Here is a 20,145-nt window from a genome sequence, read left to right on the forward strand (position 1 = left end):
AAATGTTCCGGGTCACGAGCGTGAACCCTCCGTCATTACTAGTAGCTCCCTCATTGTTGGAATTAGCTGTTGAGTTTGTGGTACTTGACGCGGCTTTCGCAGTTGTCATTATTGCTTGAACAGCAGCCACAAATTTGGCAACTGTTTGTGGCTCAGGGAATGCTATTGGAGACTGAGTGTATTTCTTTCTGTAGATGAGCTTTTCTTAGCCGTTTCTGGGCAGGGTTTTACGCCGTTTGTTCACAGAACTGGCACGTGTTAGTTTGTCCTTGATATGTACAAAGAGTTCGCTGTATAATGGTATCACCCCCTTCTGTTGTGTATTGCAGGGTAAGGTAGGAGGGAATGTCTACCCGCATTCTCACCACAAAAACACCATTTGAAATACCTGGAAAGTAGTTCCTCAACGTATCCTCCTTAATGGATTCCACTTCTCCGAAATACGACATGAATCTTTTAATGGCCACTTTGCAAGTACGTGGTGCCAAATCATGTAATTTAACTTCCACGTTTCCGTTATCCATATACACAGGGATCTTGATTTTTGCGGTGTAACAATCCAGAACGTGTTTCAAGTTGTTTTGCGAAACGAATCTTTTTGCCTGGGCGAATTTGTTGAACGTTATCAGCACCGCGTGTCTGACTTGCTCCAACTGGATGAAACTGACGTCTGAAAACCTAAGCTGCATTTTTTCCTTCAGCAAATGTTCCACATCACCGGTCTTATGCGGAAAGACGGTCACCTTGTTAGCCCGAAGAATCACATTTTGTTGTCGAGACTCAGTCATCTTGATAGAATAATAGTAACGGTTCCCTTGGTTCTTCAGACAAAGCACACAAGAAAAAAGCAACTGCTTGCGCTGGCTTGGGTAGCAGCAGAGAGCACTCTGGTATTGTGACTGATGCCTTTGGTGGTTGAGAAGAGACTGACGGTTTAGGCCTTGTTGGAGCTTACAAAATATGTTAACCCCGTTTTAAAAGTTAATCTGGTTTAACGAGAGCTAGTACATCGTGAAGCATACTGTTTTCGTTATTGGAGCTAGCGTTAATCCAGCGCTAGCTAGCAGTGTCGGATTCTGATGAGACGAAGTTGAAAGGCTAATTCCATCACTTATTCGGGTAATATGATCTGTTGCTCGCCGCTTAAATAATCGATTTTATCAGGATATGGTTTTACCAATAACTAATGAGTTCATTTTTTCTTTGCAGAACCAGAAAAACGCATCCGGGATCTGTTATACATTTATCCGATAATCCATTAGACGCCAATAAGGTAAGCTGCATTATGCAATAACTGTTGAGTACTATCATTAAAATGTAATTCTTGTAGAGGAGGTGGCGGTTGTGTGTTTTTCAGTCCATTTAGCATAAAGTCATTTGGAAAATACAAAAAAAAATTTGCGCAAAAGGCGTAAAGATTGTCTCAAAATGTTCAAAAGTCATGGTCATTTTTGTTTGCAATGAAATATTTTTACATTTCTTACAAAAGAAATGTATAGGATTCGCACAAACTTTATAAACTTTTTCCGAGGCCGACTCAGCTCGACAAATTGAGACAATGTCTGTATGTGTGTATGTATGTATGTATAAAATGTCATGTAATTATCTCAGCAATGGCTGAACCGATCTTAATGAAATGAGTTTCAAATAAAAGGCCTAACGTTGCCATTTGACACTATTATTTTTGTTTTTCGATATGTTGTTTACTTTCTGAGATATGGGTCATTTTGTCAAAACATTGCAGGTTTTCAGTAAATAACTTTCGACAAAGCAATGTTGTCCCACACTAATTAGAAACCTTGTAAAAATACCTTTCGAACAAGCTACATATTGTCAGAATCCGTTCACGAGCGACGGAGATATTAAACATTTTGTATTTTTATTCCTCGCTTACCAATTTTCACTATTTAAAACGCTTTTAATCCACCTAACAGTGTGATGAGACATTTCTTATAACTCTTATCACTCTCTTCGGATATTATATCGTTTGAGAACATTTAGAACTTGATGCTTCGCGATGTTTTTGATAACACATACTACATGGGATAGTGGCAGGACTCAGAGAATCGCTCAAATGAGCATAGGACAACATCAGTGCTAGAAATCTCAAACCAAATCAATGGGAAAGCGAAAAAATGGCCCATAAAATAGACATACCAACGAATTATTGTTAATGCTCTGTTAATAAAATATCTAAATTGTGGTGGGAAAACTGAATTTTCCTAAAGGGCTGAGCCAAAAAAATCGAATTTTTTTTTGAATCGATTTGAAGTTTATACTTTACTCAAATTTCCAACGCGACTGAGAACTAAGAAGTCAACGCTTTTTCTTGAAAAGGGCGATACTAGCAGTGATACCATTCAAAGAAAATCAACAGTGAATATTTCCAGATTTGGTTTTATTTCCTATTTAAGAACAATTGTGTTTTTACATTTCTTATAAAAGAAATGTATAGAATTCGCTCAAACTTTCAAGATTTTTTCCGAGGCCCGGAGTGCCGAGTCTTATCGACAATCGACTCAGCTCGACGATTTGGGACAATGTCTGTCTGTGTGTGTGTGTGTATGTAACGGACAAATTCTCATTCGTGTTTCTCAGCAATGGCTGAACCGATCTTATCCAAACCAATTTTAAATGAAAGAACTAAAAAACAGTATGAACGCTACTAATTTGTTTTTGATTCTGATGTTTAGTTTCCAAGATATGAATGTTTGAATGCGTAAAAATGGCGTTTTTGCAGTTTTTTTAAATTATCTGCCGAAATTGACAATATAGATTAATAATTTATATGTTTTTAGATAGCTTCAACGAACACCTTTCGAACAAGCTATTGTTGAAATCGGACTATTATCAAAAGAGATATTTAACATTAAATGCGGACGAAAGATTTTTATCATTTCCCATTGCCAGAAATATGACCAAAAATATGTAATCTATTATTAACGCCAACACGGCTTATTTTAGGTCAATAATATCTCCAGAGAATTTAATGGAGGTAATATGCCCTTTCTTTTGGTATTGTGCTTTTGCTGATTAATCCCCCTATGTGTGAGATATTTTCACAAATTTTCTTGGAAGTGATTATATCGAAATGATGTCTTCAGCAAATTTGTAGCTCTTACTTTTGCGAATAACTTTACTAAAGGCTTTAAATATCTATTTTGAATACTTTAAAAGTTATGACTTGTTGTTTGTTGATTACTCTTTGTCGCCTATTTATTGTTCAATATAGTAATAATCCATTGAAATAAGCTAAACATTATTTCGTTAAATAAAATTTTGTATTTCATTTTACTATCTACAACCGCTAGAAATAATCACCGAACACTTACAAGTTGTCTGGAAGGAACTTGATAACTTATCAATACAAAAATGTTCATTTGTGCGAACCTTCTGACTGCAATTTTTCTAACTTATAACCATCAATCGATCTGAAACATATCGGAAAATGAAAAGCGAAATAAATAACTCCAAGCAACGGCGTAGCAAAGAGAAGGTTTTGGGGTTTTCTTTTTTTTTTAAATGGAGAAGACCTTTACGTCCTAGCCCAGTACACGTGCTATTGGTAGGATCCAATGTACCACACGGGGTGCACTGGGGGCTTGTCGGGCTCGAATGGTGACCAGCCATTAATACCGACTAAACTCCATTGGGCTCCGCCATCATTCCTCCCAGGAACTACCTCTCGGTATTACTTCTGAGGGGATGGCTGTGCTAAATGTACTCATTCACTCTCACTCACGCGTTCATACGTCCTGTATGAGGCTTACTTGGGTGCTCTCTCAATCGCACTTTGATTCACTCTCAAACACTCCCACATGAGGCTGACTTTTGTGCTCACCTTTTTCGTTCCTTGCGAGGCTGACTTGTGTGCTCACCTTACTCATTCTTTGCTAGGCTTACTTTTGAACTCGCCCCACCCATACCGTGTGAGGCTGAGTTGGGTGCTCACCCTATCACCTGGTTCACTCTCAATCGTGCCACTCTATTGTACCTTTGTCACTCCCCCTGGCATCCCATGTGGGACATTTTTCTTAGGCCCCACTTCTGACATACCATGCGAGGCTGACTTGTGTGCTCACCTTTTTCATTCCTTGCTAGGCTGACTTTTGTGCTAGCCTCTACCATACCATGTGAGGCTGACTTGTGCTCACCCTTAACATGCCGTGTGAGACTGACTTGGATGCTCACCCTTTCACTCCTCTGCCACGCCATGAGGTATCGATAGCTAAGTCCCAACATACTACGCTACGACCCTCCCGTCTTGGCATGAGGCAGTCCACTTATACGCCTATACACTCACTCTTCTGTCTTGCTTCGGGGTGGCTGGGTTTACCCCTTACGCGGTTGCCATTCGCTGCGCCAAACCTGCCTCGACATGAACAGCCCATTCACTCCCTTTTTTGCGCTTGGCCTTTTTTGCTCCAGCTAACCAATCACTAGTTAGCCGTGCCCGTCGTCTGTTGCTCGGTTCGCCAGATTACCTGTAGCCTACTGGCAATCTGGATGGTAGCAGCCGAGACTGCGTTCCACTTCTCCACCGATTGACACATCCGCTGAATAAGGGTATCAGGGGTTGTGTCCCAGCCACAGACGCATTGCTCTTCTTTCGACATCGAACCGATGACATACGAACAGTATGTGTTCGGCAGTTTCATCTACACCTGGGCAGTCCGAGCAGACTGGGACCTCGGCGTGCCCGAACCTGTGGAGGTACTGTCGGAAACAGCCATGGCCTGACAGGAATTGTGTCAGGTGGAAGTGAACTTCCCCATGGGGTCTTCCCACCCAGCTCGATATGCTAGGTATCAGCCGGTGGGTCCACCTACCTTTCGAGGAGTTGTCCCACTCACGCTGCCATCTGGCGACCGAAGTTACCCTGGTGCGCTCGCGGGCTCCCCTATTTCCACGTAGCTCAAAGCACTCCTCATCTTCCCGAATGACCAGCCCGACTGGCATCATGCTCGCTATCACGCAGGATGCATCGTGTGATACCGTGCGGTAGGCAGATATCACTCTGAGGCACATCACGTGGTAGGTGCTCTCCAGTTTCTGTAGGTAACTGGTTACCCTCAGTGCTCTTGACCATGACGGGCCGCCGTACCTGAGGATAGATACGGCAACGCCTGCCAGTAACCTACGTCTACTGGCGCACACCTTTGAGCTGTTGGACATCATTCTCGATAGAGCCGCAACAGCAGTCGACGCTCTCTTGCACGTATAGTCGACATGGCTGCCGAAGGTCAGCTTGTCGTCTATAATGACTCCGAGAGACTTCAGACTTCGCTGTGAAGTGATCGCGACTTCTCCCACATGTTGTGCCGACTTGCGGTTGTTGACGATAACTACCTCCGTCTTATGATGAGCGAGCTCCAGGCCTCTCGCGCTCATCCATTCCTCCACCGTGCTAATCGCGTGTTCTGCGGTTAGTTCTACCTCAGGGATTGACTCCCCGTAGACCTCCAAGGTTACGTCGTCGGCAAAGCCGACGATCTTGACCCCAGAACCCCGTCATACATGAGGTTCCATAGCACCGGGCCTAGGATCGAGCCCTGCGGGACTCCGGCGGTAATCGGAACCCTTTTCTGACCGGCATCGATCTCGTATAGCAGTACGCGGTTTTGGAAGTAACTTTCCAGGATCCGGTACAGACCCACCGGTAGGCTAAGCCGGTGTAACGAGAGCGCGATGGCATCCCAGCTTGCGCTGTTGAATGCGTTCTTCACGTCAAGTGTCACTAACGCACAATATCGAATACCTCGCCTTTTTTGTTGGATCGCTATCTTGGCAGTATTTATCACTGAGTTGAGAGCGTCCACTGTGGACTTACCCTTCCGAAAGCCAAACTGGTTGCTTGACAGACCGTCCGTACCTTCCGCATACGGGGTTAGCCTGTTGAGGATGATCCTCTCAAGCAGTTTGCCAGTCGTGTCGATCAGACAGATTGGTCTGTACGCTGATGGGTCGCCTGGCGGCTTCCCGGGCTTCGGCAACAGCACCAATTTCTGCCTTTTCCATCTATCGGGGAAGCTGCACTCGTCAAGGCATCTCTGCATAGCTAGCCTGAACATGTTCGGGTTCGCTATGATCGCTGCCTTGGGTGTGTTGTTTGGAACTCCATCCGGCCCTGGAGCTTTGTTCATTGCTAGGGATTTAGCCACTGCGAGTAGTTCTTCATTCGTCACTGGAGCCACCATTTCGGTCGTGCCCGCACTGTCTCGTAGTGCAGGTGGCCAGGGGCTTGTGGCTCGAGACGGGAAGAGTACTTCGATAATCGTTGCCAACCGGTCCGGGGACCGTTCTGGGGGTGAGGAGCCTCCTTTGGTCTTGGCCATCACAATCCTGTAGGCGTCACCCCACGGATTCGCGTTGGCACTCTCACATAGGTTGTCGAAACACGCTCTCTTGCTGCTTTTAATGGCCTTGTTGAGGGCCAATTTCGCAGCTCGAAACACTTCACGGCGGTTCTCTCTTGCATCCTCGGTGCGAGCTCTTTGCATCCTACGTCTAGCTCTGAGGCAGGCTGACCGTAGAGCTGCAATCTCGGCACTCCACCAGTATACCGGGCATCTGCCGTTTCTTGGCAGTGTTTTTCTCGGCATAGTGGCGTCGCACGCGCGTTATAGAACAGCTATCAGCGCATCCCCGCTTAGACTGTCGGTGTTGGCCTCCAGTCCCAGGGCCGCGGTGAAAGCTTCGCTGTCGAAGTGATTGGACTTCCACCCGCGTACCTGACAGGGATCTCCCGCCCTCGGATGCTGCACACCATAGTTGATCCTAAAGCGGATTGCTAGATGATCGCTATGGGTGTAGCCTTCGTCTATCCTCCATTCCATGCCTGGAGCCAGACTCGGGCTGGCAAATGTTACGTCAATCCACGCCTCTACTCCGTTTCTACGGAATGTACTAGCTGAGCCATTATTAGCTAGCACAGTATCGAGTTTTGCAAGCGCCTCCATTGGCGCTTGACCCCTGCTACTTGTACAGCGGCTGCCCCACTCCACTGCCCAAGCGTTAAAGTCTCCCGCTATGACTACCGGTTTCCACTAGGTCCGACGAGAGCCTGTCGATCATCTGGTTGAACTGTTCTATTGGCCACCTTGGTGGGGCGTAGCAGCTGCAATAGAACACCCCATTGATCTTGGCAATCGCCACACCCTCGGCGAAGGAGTGTATTACCTCTTGAACCGGGAACCGTCCCGTTGTACAGATTGCCACCATTCCAGACCCGTCCGACACCCAATTGCCGTTGCCGGCAGGGATGTTGTACGGGTCTGATAAAAGGGCGACATCTGTCCTCGACTCCGAGACCGACTGCCACAGCAGATGTTGGGCTGCTGCACAATGGTTAAGATTTAGCTGTGTGACGTTCACGGCTTTTTCTTATTTAACTCACCGAAGGGACACGAAGGTTCGCCCATAGCATGTTTATGGGCTTGCTTCTTAGCGGTGCAGATAAGGCACTTGTGTGCCTTAGTGCAACCCCGCTCTTTATGTCCCTCCTCGCCGCAGCGACGACATAGTTTGCTCCTATCTATACCCTTGCACTCGTAGGCTTTGTGGCCGGACTCAAGGCACCGATAGCACCTATCCACTAAAGGCGGCTGGGGTATGATAATAGGGCATACCGACCAGCCGATCTTCAGCTTCCCTTTCTCGGTTACCTTTTTGGCATCCGCCTTCAGTAGCCTGAGGTAGGCTTCTTGGGTGCCAGAGGGTCCATCTCTCAATCGCACAGAGGCCCGCTCGATTGTGACGTCGCAGTGTTCCTTAACGGCTGCGACGACGTCTTCTGCGGTCGTGAACTCGTCCAGATGCTTGCACTGAAGAGTCATTTCCGCCCATAGCGACCTGACTTGGGCGCCTTCACCAAGGACTTCATGGGCCAAGGCCTTGTATACCGCACTAGATTGTGCGCCTCGCTTCAGCACCAGAAGCATTTCTCCCGAGTTGGTGCGTCTCACGCTACGCACATCTTGCCCAAGGGCCGAAAGGCTTTCGGTCGCCTTCATCGACTTTAGGACATCGGCATATTTGTCCTGGTCGGTTTTTAACCACAAGGCCTCGCCTCTGTCCTTGGTCTTCTTCGCGGGCCGCGGTACCTCCGGTGTCGGTGCCAGCTTCTTCTTGGTGACCAGCGTCCAGGGGTTTGGGCCCCCCTGCCCCGGTCGTGCCGGGTCGCTGGTACCAACGCTCCGCTCAGCGAGGTCACTCTCGCCCTCACTTACCTCGCCCAGACGACGTTTGGCCTTAACGGTTGCACGCCGTGTGGTGTCGGTTTTTGCACCCTCGCCTGGCGACTTCCTAGGGCGCTTCGCGTTCGTCGTCTTGCGATTGCCCTTGCCCTTGCCTTTTCCCTTCGAGGGGAACTCGGCCGCCGCTTCGAGCGACGTGGCTGCTCCATAGAAGGTCTGAGTGCCCGTATCGACCTTCTCTTTTCCCTCCTTCTTGGAGGCCACTGTCTGGGTTTCTCTGTCGGACTTCTCCCGACATTCCACCCTCTTGGCATAAGCCTGCTGTTTCTGTCTTGCGACACGAACAGTTTTTCGGAGTTCCAGGAGACTCTGTTTTAACTCCTTGCTTATATTTTGCTTTGCGCTAGTGTACTCGATTATTGAATCCAGCTGCTCCACCACTTTGCGCATCGCAGATAGTGGCCCGTCCGGTGCGTTGGTAGGGCTATTTCCTACCGCTGCTGGGGGGTCACTGGTGCTTTCAGATGCAGCACTCATCGCTCCACTACTCTTCCCACGGGGGGAGACCTCGCCAAATCACCTCTAGCAAAGGGGTTTGGCACCTTCGATTGTTTGTTGTTTTTATTTTTGCTCTCCATATCAAATCCCACGAGTAGCGCGAGAATAAATGTCCGCCACGCCAGAGCTCCGTATTAGCGTGGTAAGGGACGCTTACTGTGGGGGTTGCCCAGGTACCCCACAGGCTCCGTTAACGATCGAGCATCTTTTTCACCCCCTCGATCACTCATCCCTCGGCACGGGTCGCTTCACGCCTTGGAATTGGGGTTATGACCTACCTTGCTTTACGTGGTGACCTCGGCCCAGATCATCACAACCATCCTCCTTTACCAGGGCTTTGGACCTGTAGCTCTGGTTCTCAATAGTTCCATGTACGTATATTATTACATACATGCCACTATTGAGATCCGGCATTCGCTAGCGGAGTTAGGTTTTGGGGTTTAACACCATACAACCCCACCACACCCAAAAAAAATATTGAATTGAAGTTGAAAATTTATTGATGCAGACTGATTTAATTCAATATTATAATAACAATTATCTGATCCGTAGATTGATAACCTGTTATTGTAAACGTCATGAGGACTTTTGATAAATTGTCGGAATGGGGTCCTGATATGTAACTGATCTATTGGTCTTGATTTCACAGTTGTCTAATAGCATCAATATCAAATTCCTGCCTGAAAACATTCCAATAGAAAATTCCAGAGTTCTGTAATCAATCATAATGCTCAGATTTATTTTCAAATCGAGCTCGTTTTTGTAGAAATGTACTGTAATAAGGGTCTTTATTTAATAGGACGCGAAGTTGAAATTGATTTAATGTCTATGAAACATAGAACTGCTCACCAAAAAAATGCATAACTTTCAACATTTGCTAAAAATGTTTTTGCTTTTCTCATTCACTCTAAAATTCGTCAATCTAATCCCAACCCGAAGAGCCGAGTGTCATATGCCAATCGACTGAGATCGTCGAGATTGGAAAATGTCTGTGTGTGTATGTATGTGTGTATGTGGAAAAAAAATGTGACCTCTGTTTCTCAGAGATGGCTGGACCGATTTGCACAAAGTTAGTCTCAAATGAAAGTAACAACCTTCCCATCGGCTGCTATTGAATTTTTTATTGATTGGACTTCCGGTTCCGGAGTTACGAGTTGAAGAGTGCAATCACACAGTGAATTCCCATAAAAACTGAAATGAAAAATTTTCAAAATCAAATTTGCATTTTTGATGCCAAATGACTTTAAAATGCATGAAACATTGAGATGTTTGATAAAAATTGACTTCTTTGGACTTTGGTACATTTTTGCCTTTCTTATATAGAAAGGTTATGCAATCACTCTAAAAATCGACAATACCGGCCCGAAGGGAATATGCAGTGAGGGGTTGCTACTTTAAAATTAAAACTAGTTTAAAATTTCTTAACAAGTTGAAAATTTTCGGCAGGACCTGGACCTCCCGGATCTTTCTCCATGATCTGCCGCTGGTTTCAAGCGATGTTTCAGTATCACATAGTATCTCAAGATCGTGGCTGTCGATCCATTGTATGTATGTGCAAATCGTACTGAACATGTAATATTCATTTCCACCATTGTATTGAACATAACCAGCCATGGAATCGTAGTTTGGACAAATGAGACAAGCACAATTGTACCACTAGGTGGATTAAGACGGGTTTTTTTGGGAATACGTCGAGTTAAGACGAAAACGTATTATGATTAATAACGAGGATAACACTTTCCGAATGTAGAGAGAAATTTATGAAAAAAAAAAACGATTTCCATTCGATTTTAGCAGGTTCTGATCGATTTTGATGAGCAGTTGATTTTTGTTGTATGACCAATTATATGTATAGGTCAAATGTTTAAAAACAGTAATTTAAGGTCAAGATAGCATCATTTTGAAACGGCCAATTTCGGAGGTTTAGTATCTTCGATGAGTTTTACAAACGTTAAACAGCGCATCATTTGATAAAATAATTTTGACGGTATATCGTCCAAGAATGGTGAATTTTTTCAGGCTAATATTCATGACTACAATAAAGTCTCAACAAATTCGCTAGACACGAACTCTGTTACTATTTTCTGAAAAAGTAATTCTGCATAATTTTAAAAATTCAAAAGTTACGGTTTCGGAATTATGCCGTTTGGACAGTATGATCAATTTTCACCAAACTCCCACCAAACCGAATTTCTGGCTACGCCGCTGATTTCAAGTAAGTAGAAACAGTTATCAGACTACATCAAGGGACGGGAAGAATATTTTAACAGCTTCAGTTTATTATAAAGAAAAAAAATTGCCCGCTTTAGTCAATGTCCCCATTTTGTCAGCCTAAAATACGCCTGATAAAAATTGGTCTTTATGGGATGTATTATTCACTGTGTTTCTCATTAATAGGTATATTTCATTTTTGGAGATTTTTTTATTGCATCGAACTACAACAATTTTTAGGTAGTTTTCAAGGGGTTATTTTATAGACTTCTTCCAAAATTTGGCGAACCTATTCCAATTCGTATACCAATTAATTGGTATACTTAAGGGTTTATATGTTGCAGATAGAGAAAATACTGAAATTTTCAGCTTTTTTTCCTACACAATATTACGAAAGCTTATTAAACAATTTTTCCTAATAAGTTTGTGAAAATTATAAACTATTTGAAATTTTTTAATAGTTTTATTTTTTATTTAACCCTTGATTTTTTAATAAATAGTGACCATCGCTTCACAACGTAGTCTATTTTTCATGGCTTGCGGTGAGCACGATCTCTCGAATTGCTTAACTGAAAATTCTGGAATAGAAATTATTTTTTAGTATTCTTTACAGATTTAACTCGCCGCAAAGATTTAGAAAAAGTCAATGTCTAAGTAAAATTTGGAACTATGCACGCATGCACTTCAGAGATAGCGTGATATCAGGAGTTACGATTTCATTTCAACGCTTTTTTGTAAAAAGGGCGATACTTACAAATGTAAACTTAAGGCTTTTTTCATACATGCGAATGAGGGCTTTGAAATGCAACAAATTAATCTAAAATTTTGATTCTACGATATTGCTTTCTAAAACTTAAATGATCGCTATTGAAAAAACACGGACGAAATCGGCGGTGTAGAACGGTAGTTATTGTAAAAAAACGTAAGGGCGATACTTCAATGCTGATAGGTGGGACCGAAAAAGTAAACAATCGCCAAAGGGGCGATACTATCATTTTGTCAATTTCAATAGCAAAAACAAATTTTAATTTAATAATTTCAAATACTTTATGAAGTTTTGGGTTTCGATCACTGAATCATGCAATCTAGGATGTAAAAAACACAATAGTTCTTAAATAGGAAATAAAACCAAGTCTGGATTGATTTTCTTTGAATGGTATCACTGCTAGTATCGCCTTTTTCAAGAAAAAGCGTTGATTTCTTCGTTCTCAGTCGCGTTGGAAATTTGAGTAAAGTATAAACTTCAAAACGATTCAAAAAAGAAATTTCGATTTTTTTGGCTCAGTACAATATATAACCCCTTTAGGAAAATTCAGTTTCCCAAGCATTGATTGAGGAATTTAAATATTTTATTAACAGAGCATTAGCAATAATTCAAATGTATGTCTATTTTATGGACCATTTTTTCGCTTTCCCATTGATTTGGTTTGAGTTTTCTAGCACTGATGTTGTCCTATGCTGATTTGAGCGATTCTCTGAGTCCTGCCACTATCCCATATAGTATGTGTTATCAAAAACATCGCGAAGCATCAAGTTCTAAATGTTCTCAAACGATATAATATCCGAAGAGAGTGATAAGAGTTATAAGAAATGTCTCATCACACTGTTAGGTGGATTAAAAACGTCTTTCCATTATAATGATTTTTGTTTTGAGAGTGGCAAAACAACGAATCACTCTGTATCTCTTTTCTACAAAGAACAAAGAATCAACTTCAGCTCTCAAAATTAATGTTTCAGAATTGCGGTTCCACGAATATGCACGATAGTCAGAAAGTCTTGCTATTTTCTGAGAAATCGAGGCCGAATAACCCCCGCTGCCTTAACAGCCCCGGGTCTTCCTATATATATATATATATATATATATATATATATATATATATATATATATATATATATATATATATATATATATATATATATATATATATATATATATATATATATATATATATATATATATATATATATATATATATATATATATATATATATATATATATATATATATATATATATATATATATATATATATATATATATATATATATATATATATATATATATATATATATATATATATATATATATATATATATATATATATATATATATATATATATATATATATATATATATATATATATATATATATATATATATATATATATATATATATATATATATATATATATATATATATATATATATATATATATATATATATATATATATATATATATATATATATATATATATATATATATATATATATATATATATATATATATATATATATATATATATATATATATATATATATATATATATATATAAATATATATAACATATAACACGAAGCATTTCACGTGGGTTAGTCATGCCTGTCTTGTTGTAAGTAATGAAAGCAGTGTTAAGTAATTTTGAAAATAGAAGTTTCCTTTATGGAAATACGGTTCTTGGACCAATGCTAAGCTTTCCCTTCCTGAATGAGTTGAGATAAATTCATAATTTCTGTACGTTTATGCTGGAGATTGATTTGTGCTATTCTAACCATTGTTGATCTGTACATTTCGTGTACAGTGTACATTTCATTTTCAACATAAATTGCACAACAACTAGAGGGCACCAAGCGAGCGAGCCACTGGCATATTTTAGACCCTTCTGTCATCAAGTCCTCGGCACGGAACTACTCCTTGATTTAGGGTCTCCTACATTTAGTCGCCTCCTACGACATGGGAGCAGGAACCCAGTGGCTCAATTCTTGGCCGGACACCACACGGCCTCTGGGCAGGTTCGTCTGTAGACATCGAAATTTGATAATCGAAACACAGCAAAACTTCACCGAACTACCATCAGCCGAGAGTCTCAGCAAACCCCCAGCCAACAAAAATTCGGCAAAATTTAATGGGAATTCAGGCAGTGGTAACGGAATTAAATAAAAGAAAACCAACGACTTGGTTGAAAGAACGATATATATAATAGTGTTATGTCGTGTAAGTATAAGTAATGAATGACAAAATATTAGGCTTCCGGTATGGAATGACAGTTCACCGTAGAGGGGTCGGTGAATAGGATTTGTAGTGTAAGGAATAGGAAATTGACATTCCCAACATCCCCGCTCAATTTACGAAATCCATCATCCCTAGATTTGCTCGATGTTTCTGGAAAATCCCAGCGGGCAGTCCCTTCGTCATTACATCCGCCAACTGCTCGGCTGTTGGAACGTACTGCAACACAACGCGTCCTTGCTGAATCTCCCTTCTTACGAACATTTGTTTCACGTCAACATGCTTCAATCGACCCACTCCGCGCTCATCTTCAGCTACACGAATCGTTGATTGGTTGTCCTCGAAGTATGTAACTGGTTTGTTCATTTTAATTTTTAAATCTCCTAACAATCGCCTTTACGGCAATCGTGTCTTCTTGTTTCACGACGTACTGGTCAACTTCCTCCAGCTCCTTCTCTATGCACTCGGCAAGTTCGTGCTCTTCTAGCACAACCTGCATGCGGAACTTCCACGAGGGATAGTTAGTACCGTCGAATTGCGGAACACGCGCCACTTCGGCTTCTCTTTCCATTTCTATATTATAAAAAAACGATTCCGGCACTCGCGAATCCACTGGGCCCATAACCTAATGGGAATTCAGGCAGTGGTAACGGAATTAAATAAAAGAAAACCAACGACTTGGTTGAAAAAACGATATATATAATAGTGTTATGTCGTGTAAGTATAAGTAATGAATGACAAAATATTAGGCTTCCGGTATGGAATGACAGTTCACCGTAGAGGGGTCGGTGAATAGGATTTGTAGTGTAAGGGGTAGGAAATTGACATTCCCAACAAAAATAAGCGGATCATCGATTAAAAAACTTTGGTGCGTAGAGTAAACGTACCGCTGCGTAATTCAGCATACTGGGGAGTTCGCCCAACACTTCCCAGGCTACGTTCGCCATTGAGAATATTTTAAACCCTCTCAACAATTTTACCCATAGCACGGGTCGCATGACACTATGGAATTGGTGTTCCCTGTTTGGTGGGTTTTTACCTCCGGAACAGGTAGTCCGTAGTGTAATTCTTAGCCGGCTTATCCAATCTGCTCGGAGAAGGAAGCTGACAGCCGACAAATTTGTATCGCATTAATATAATTGTTTCTAATTTATGTGAGTGTTTAGAATCATATTTTATTTCCGCCATTTTATTTCTGCCCACTCTTCTGTAGGAAAACCTATCTTTCATTCTGTTAGAGATATATTAGCTAATAGAGACTTTGTTGTCCTTAAACTCATTTGAATTTCTTATGAGTTGCAATCTTAAACTTTAATACTTCATAAAATTTATATAAGTTTAGATATTTAAAGACGCCTCACTGATCGAAAGAATTAAACAATCAAGAATTACATTTTACATACAAAGGAAGAATGAACCTTAGCTGTTATGGTTTTATTTAACCAAGCGAGCTAAATTAGTTTAAGAATTTATTATACTTATATATTTTGAAAAGATAATTAGGTTTTTATGCCTTTTTGAGAAGAGATTACAAAATGAAATTTCACTCAAAGGGGCTTATCCCTATTTCAAAAAAAAAAAATATGAAGTAATTATAAATCAATAACATTTTTCAGACTTTTTAGCGCAAAAACGCGACCTTCTGTTTCATCCGAAATTTTGAAAGGGGGACCCTATTGTAAAACGTTACTCATAGTAACGACAAAATCCCATGGTTTGGAAATAATGTTCTTTTGTCAGCATGTATGCAACACGGAAAAAATCAAAAAGGTTTCCCAGCAACAACTGGACATATTTTTAAATTTTATACTAATTGGTAGATCTTCCAAAAAGTAATAGTTTTCAAGAAGTTTTGAATACTACGCTCTTTCTATAAGTTCATCACATTTCTGCATGAAGAAATATCAACAGTTAACAGGTAACCATTACATACATTAAAATAAAACACTTTTAGTGTAATATTTAACATGTTTTACATTTCTTATAAAAGAAATGTATAGAATTCGCTCAAACTTTCAAGATTTTTTCCGAGGCCCGGAGGGCCGAGTCTTATATACCAATCGACTCAGCTCGACGATTTGGGACAATGTCTGTGTGTGTGTCTGTGTGTGTATGTAACGGACAAATTCTCATTCGTGTTTCTCAGCAATGGCTGAACCGGTCTTATCCAAACCAATTTTAAATGAAAGAACTAAAAAACAGTATGAACGCTATTAATTTGTTTTTGATTCTGATGTTTAGTTTCCAAGATATGAATGTTTGAATGCGTAAAAATGGCGCTTTTGCAGCTTTTTTAAATTACTGCCGAAATTGACAATATAGATTAACATATGTTTTTAGATAGCTTTAACGATCACCTTTCGAACAAGCTATAGATTGTTGAAATCGGACTATTATCAAAAGAGATATTTAACATTAAATGCGGACGAAAGATTTTTATCATTTCCCATTGCCAGAAATATGACCAAAAACATGTAATCTATTATTAACGCCAAAACGGCTTATTTTAGGTCAATAATATCTTCGGAGAATTTAATGGAGGTAATATGCCCTTTCTTTTGGTATTGTGCTTTTGCTGATTAATCCCCCTATGAGTGAGATATTTTCACAAATTTTCTTGGAAGTGATTATATTGAAATGATGTCTTCAGCAAATTTGTAGCTCTTACTTTTGCGAATAACTTTACTAAAGACTTTAATTTTCTATTTTGAATACTTTAAAAGTTATGGCTTGTTGTTTGTTGATTACTCTTTGTCGCCTATTTATTGTTCAATATAGTGATAATCCATTGAAATAAGCGAAACATTATTTCGATAAAACAAATTTTGTATTTCATTTTACTATCTACAACCGCTAGAAATAATCACCGAACACTTCCAAGTTGTCTGGAAGGAACTTGATAACTTATCAATACAAAAATGTTCAATTGTGCGAACCTTCTGACTGCAATTTTTCTAACTTATAACCATCAATCGATCTGAAACATATCGGAAAATGAAAAGCGAAATAAATAACTCTAAGCAACGGCGTAACCAAGAGAAGGTTTTGGGGTTTAACATCATACAATCCCCCCCCCCCCCTACCACATCAAAAAAAATTGGATTGAAGTTGAAAATTTATTGATGCAGACTGATTTAATTCAATATTACAATAACAATTATCTGATCCGTAGATTGATAACCTGTTGTTGTAAACGTCATGAGGACTTTTGATAAATTGTCGGAATGGGTGATGTCCTGATATGTAACTGATCTATTGGTCTTGATTTCACAGTTGTCTTGTAATCTGGGGGAGTCGGGACCGGAACCTTCATTTAACTAGTGAATGATTTTCGCGCCACTCCCTTAGGAGACCATTCAGCTTGGTGGCTTGCCCAGCTAGAGACCCTATCCAAAGGCGGGTTTTGGTTGTTTCTGAAACGGTTCCAAAACAATCCGACTTTCCCCAAACAACTTCAGAAGGCCACCAATACATTCAAAAAAGTCGCCAGAAATTTCATACCCAGAATTTCAAGACAACGTCGATCGGCAGAAAGAGCATACCGCTAAATTATCATCACGGGCACAATTCTATGTGTATCCTTCGCGCTGTTCGCGTCAGAGGTGGGAGAGGAAAAAAAAGGAAAACTATCGACCCGAACAGCGTGAGAAAAACCTTCACCAGAACCATTAAAAAAATACACCTTTGCTAGGATATTCAAATCGATTTCATCTCACTTCAAAGTTTATTCTAACAAAAAAATAATTCAAAAACTTTTCACATCCGGATTCGAACCCATACACTCTCAACCTAGCTAACTCTCATCACCGCCTTTGCGGTCTCGGCTAATTTCCTGCTCGGTTCGTCGCTTTCATTTAGTGCTCTACCCTGCGCAGCTAATCGGTACCGTGTTCATTGAGTGGCTTTTGTGTGCGTATTCCCTTTTCACATTTCGTGGCTCTAGGGTCTTAGCGTGTGTTGTGTACTGTTCCCTAACATGCGCATGTAATAAAAATATGGAACGTACTTACAACTTGATTTACGTGAGGCGTGGTGGTTGGCGGTTTCCGGGGACCGGAACTGATGCTGGTCGGAACGTTGACGATGCTCACCAGAATGCTGACGATACTCTGCGAAACGTAAGCGATGCTCACGGTCGGTTGGCGATTTGGAACCGAAGATGGCAATGCTTCAGTTGGCTTTCCTCCCGTCGTTATATTGCTGACGACTCGTTGATGGTTTCCCTGTCTAGCAGCCTCGCTGCTCTTCCGGCACGTGGATCGAACTACCGGGTTCTTTGAAGCTGGATGGTGGGGTCAAAAGCGTCTCTGGCTACGAATGCGGTGTGGCGGGATCTTGATCACAAATTGCCTTAATTCGTCGATCTACTTTTAGCACTCCGAAACCGTGCGAATGAACATGCGCACTCACTTTTCGACCTAGCTAATTCTGCACAGGAAAAGGGAAATTTCTTTGTGAAACTAATTAAAAGAATCTCACGCTGTTTTAAAAAACTATCTGATCAATGATTGGTTGGTATAATTCGCTCAAAAAGCAAGCGTTGCTGGGACTGCCTCTTTTTCATCGAATGAACTGCGACGCGTATAAAAAGAGAACATAAGAAAAATTCGTTAGTTTGTGTTCTGACGTTGTAAGCGTAGCAGCTGCTGCGTTTCATGCCAGCGATGGTAGGTAATAGATACCATGACTGCCGCCAGGCACTGATGATTCTAATCATGAAATGACGTGCCAGTTTCATGCGTATATGGAAGAAACAATGATGACACACTACAGAAAAAGCAGAAAGCTCTTTTTGACATTGAAAATGTCTTACTGCACTAGCTGGGGCACGATGTCACGTTTTTGCGTCACTATTTTGAACGCTAATAGCTTTGTTATTTATGAATGGATTTCCGTCTGGTTATCACCAAACAATTCGGAATTAACTGAAATTATGTTTTATTGCTTTAGTGTTTTTGTATTTCAATAGCACACTATTGAAAAACAAGCAAAAATGAACCAATCTCGAAAACGTGAAAACTCCCATACATCAGTCAATCTATCCCCAGCAGAGCCGTCAATAGGGACCAGGTTAGTGATTCAAACGAACACGAAAAGTTATTAAAAAATGTGCCGCGTGCCTGTTTGAATCAGTTGTTGCTCTTTTGCCAGACAAGTAACATCGTGCCTATAGCGTCTCGTACGACAGATTTGAGCACCCAGCATACTACGCTTCTATGAATGACGTTATCCTCGACTATTTAAAGAATATTATTTCTTGAGCGACTTCATTCTCCCTTTGAACGTCGCACAGTGGCTGGAGGCTGGCCAAAACCTCAAAAATTTATTTTTGAAGTATTGATATTTTATTTTTTTTCCTAAATTTCTCATGTATTGAATGATGTATATTCAAAATTTTATGATCATTGGATCAGAACATGATTTTTAACATGAGTTTAAACGTAGCAAAGTCCAGACTTTTTAATGATTTTCATTTCCGAAACCACCATTGCTCTTTTCACTTCAAATACATGTTGCTCTTTCGATTTTGGTCCGTTTTAAGCTCAACTAGTTTCATTGTGTAGAAGAACGGAAGAACTTGGTTAGTGAATAAAATATATTTGGTAAATTTACATGGAACTATGACTTTTTAGTTTAAATATGTTTGAGGTGGTCAGAACAAAAACACTTTTTCCCCTAATGTATTCTGTGCAAATTTCGGAATTATTTCGGAACGGTCACATAGTATACATTCTATGGGAAATAAGCTCTACTTTTCGAATATCATGGTCTCGTTCTGCGCCTAGGTGCGCAAAAAGGTTTAAGGAGATTTTGAAGCTTTGTTGCTGATATGGAGGCGCATGGTGTTTTGTGTAAAATAGTTAGACAATCTACAGTAAACCAACACGTTATACAATGGATTTGAAGTAGTGTTCTTCATTTTTTATGATATTGCTGACATTGGTGAACAGTAACGGAAAATCTATCATAAAAACGGGATTATAGTTATAAGAAAGGTTCAATGACACTGTATGGAAAAATGTATTTAATATTTTATGACGTTTGACATCAAAAATGAGCTCAGCGCCTTAAAATTAGCTTAAATTGCGATTTTCATCCAAATTAGGTATTATTTGAGGTTTTGTCCGACTTTTGTTTGAAGACCCGCCACTGTGCGTCGGGTCGTAAAGAAC

General features: G+C 40.7%; 1 protein-coding gene across 1 annotated transcript in view; it reads left to right on the forward strand.

The window, feature by feature from the left end:
* The window catches only part of LOC131694260 (syntaxin-binding protein 5), a 2,823,745-nt gene that overhangs the window by 536,083 nt on the left and 2,267,517 nt on the right, over nt 1–20,145 (forward strand). Inside the window, exon 5 of the mRNA XM_058982823.1 lies at nt 1,210–1,273. Within this exon, the coding sequence (XP_058838806.1) occupies nt 1,210–1,273 (64 nt within the window). The remainder of the gene's footprint in view (nt 1–1,209; nt 1,274–20,145) is intronic.

This window comes from Topomyia yanbarensis, chromosome 1 (genome assembly GCF_030247195.1).
Source record: "Topomyia yanbarensis strain Yona2022 chromosome 1, ASM3024719v1, whole genome shotgun sequence".
NCBI lineage: Eukaryota > Metazoa > Arthropoda > Insecta > Diptera > Culicidae > Topomyia > Topomyia yanbarensis.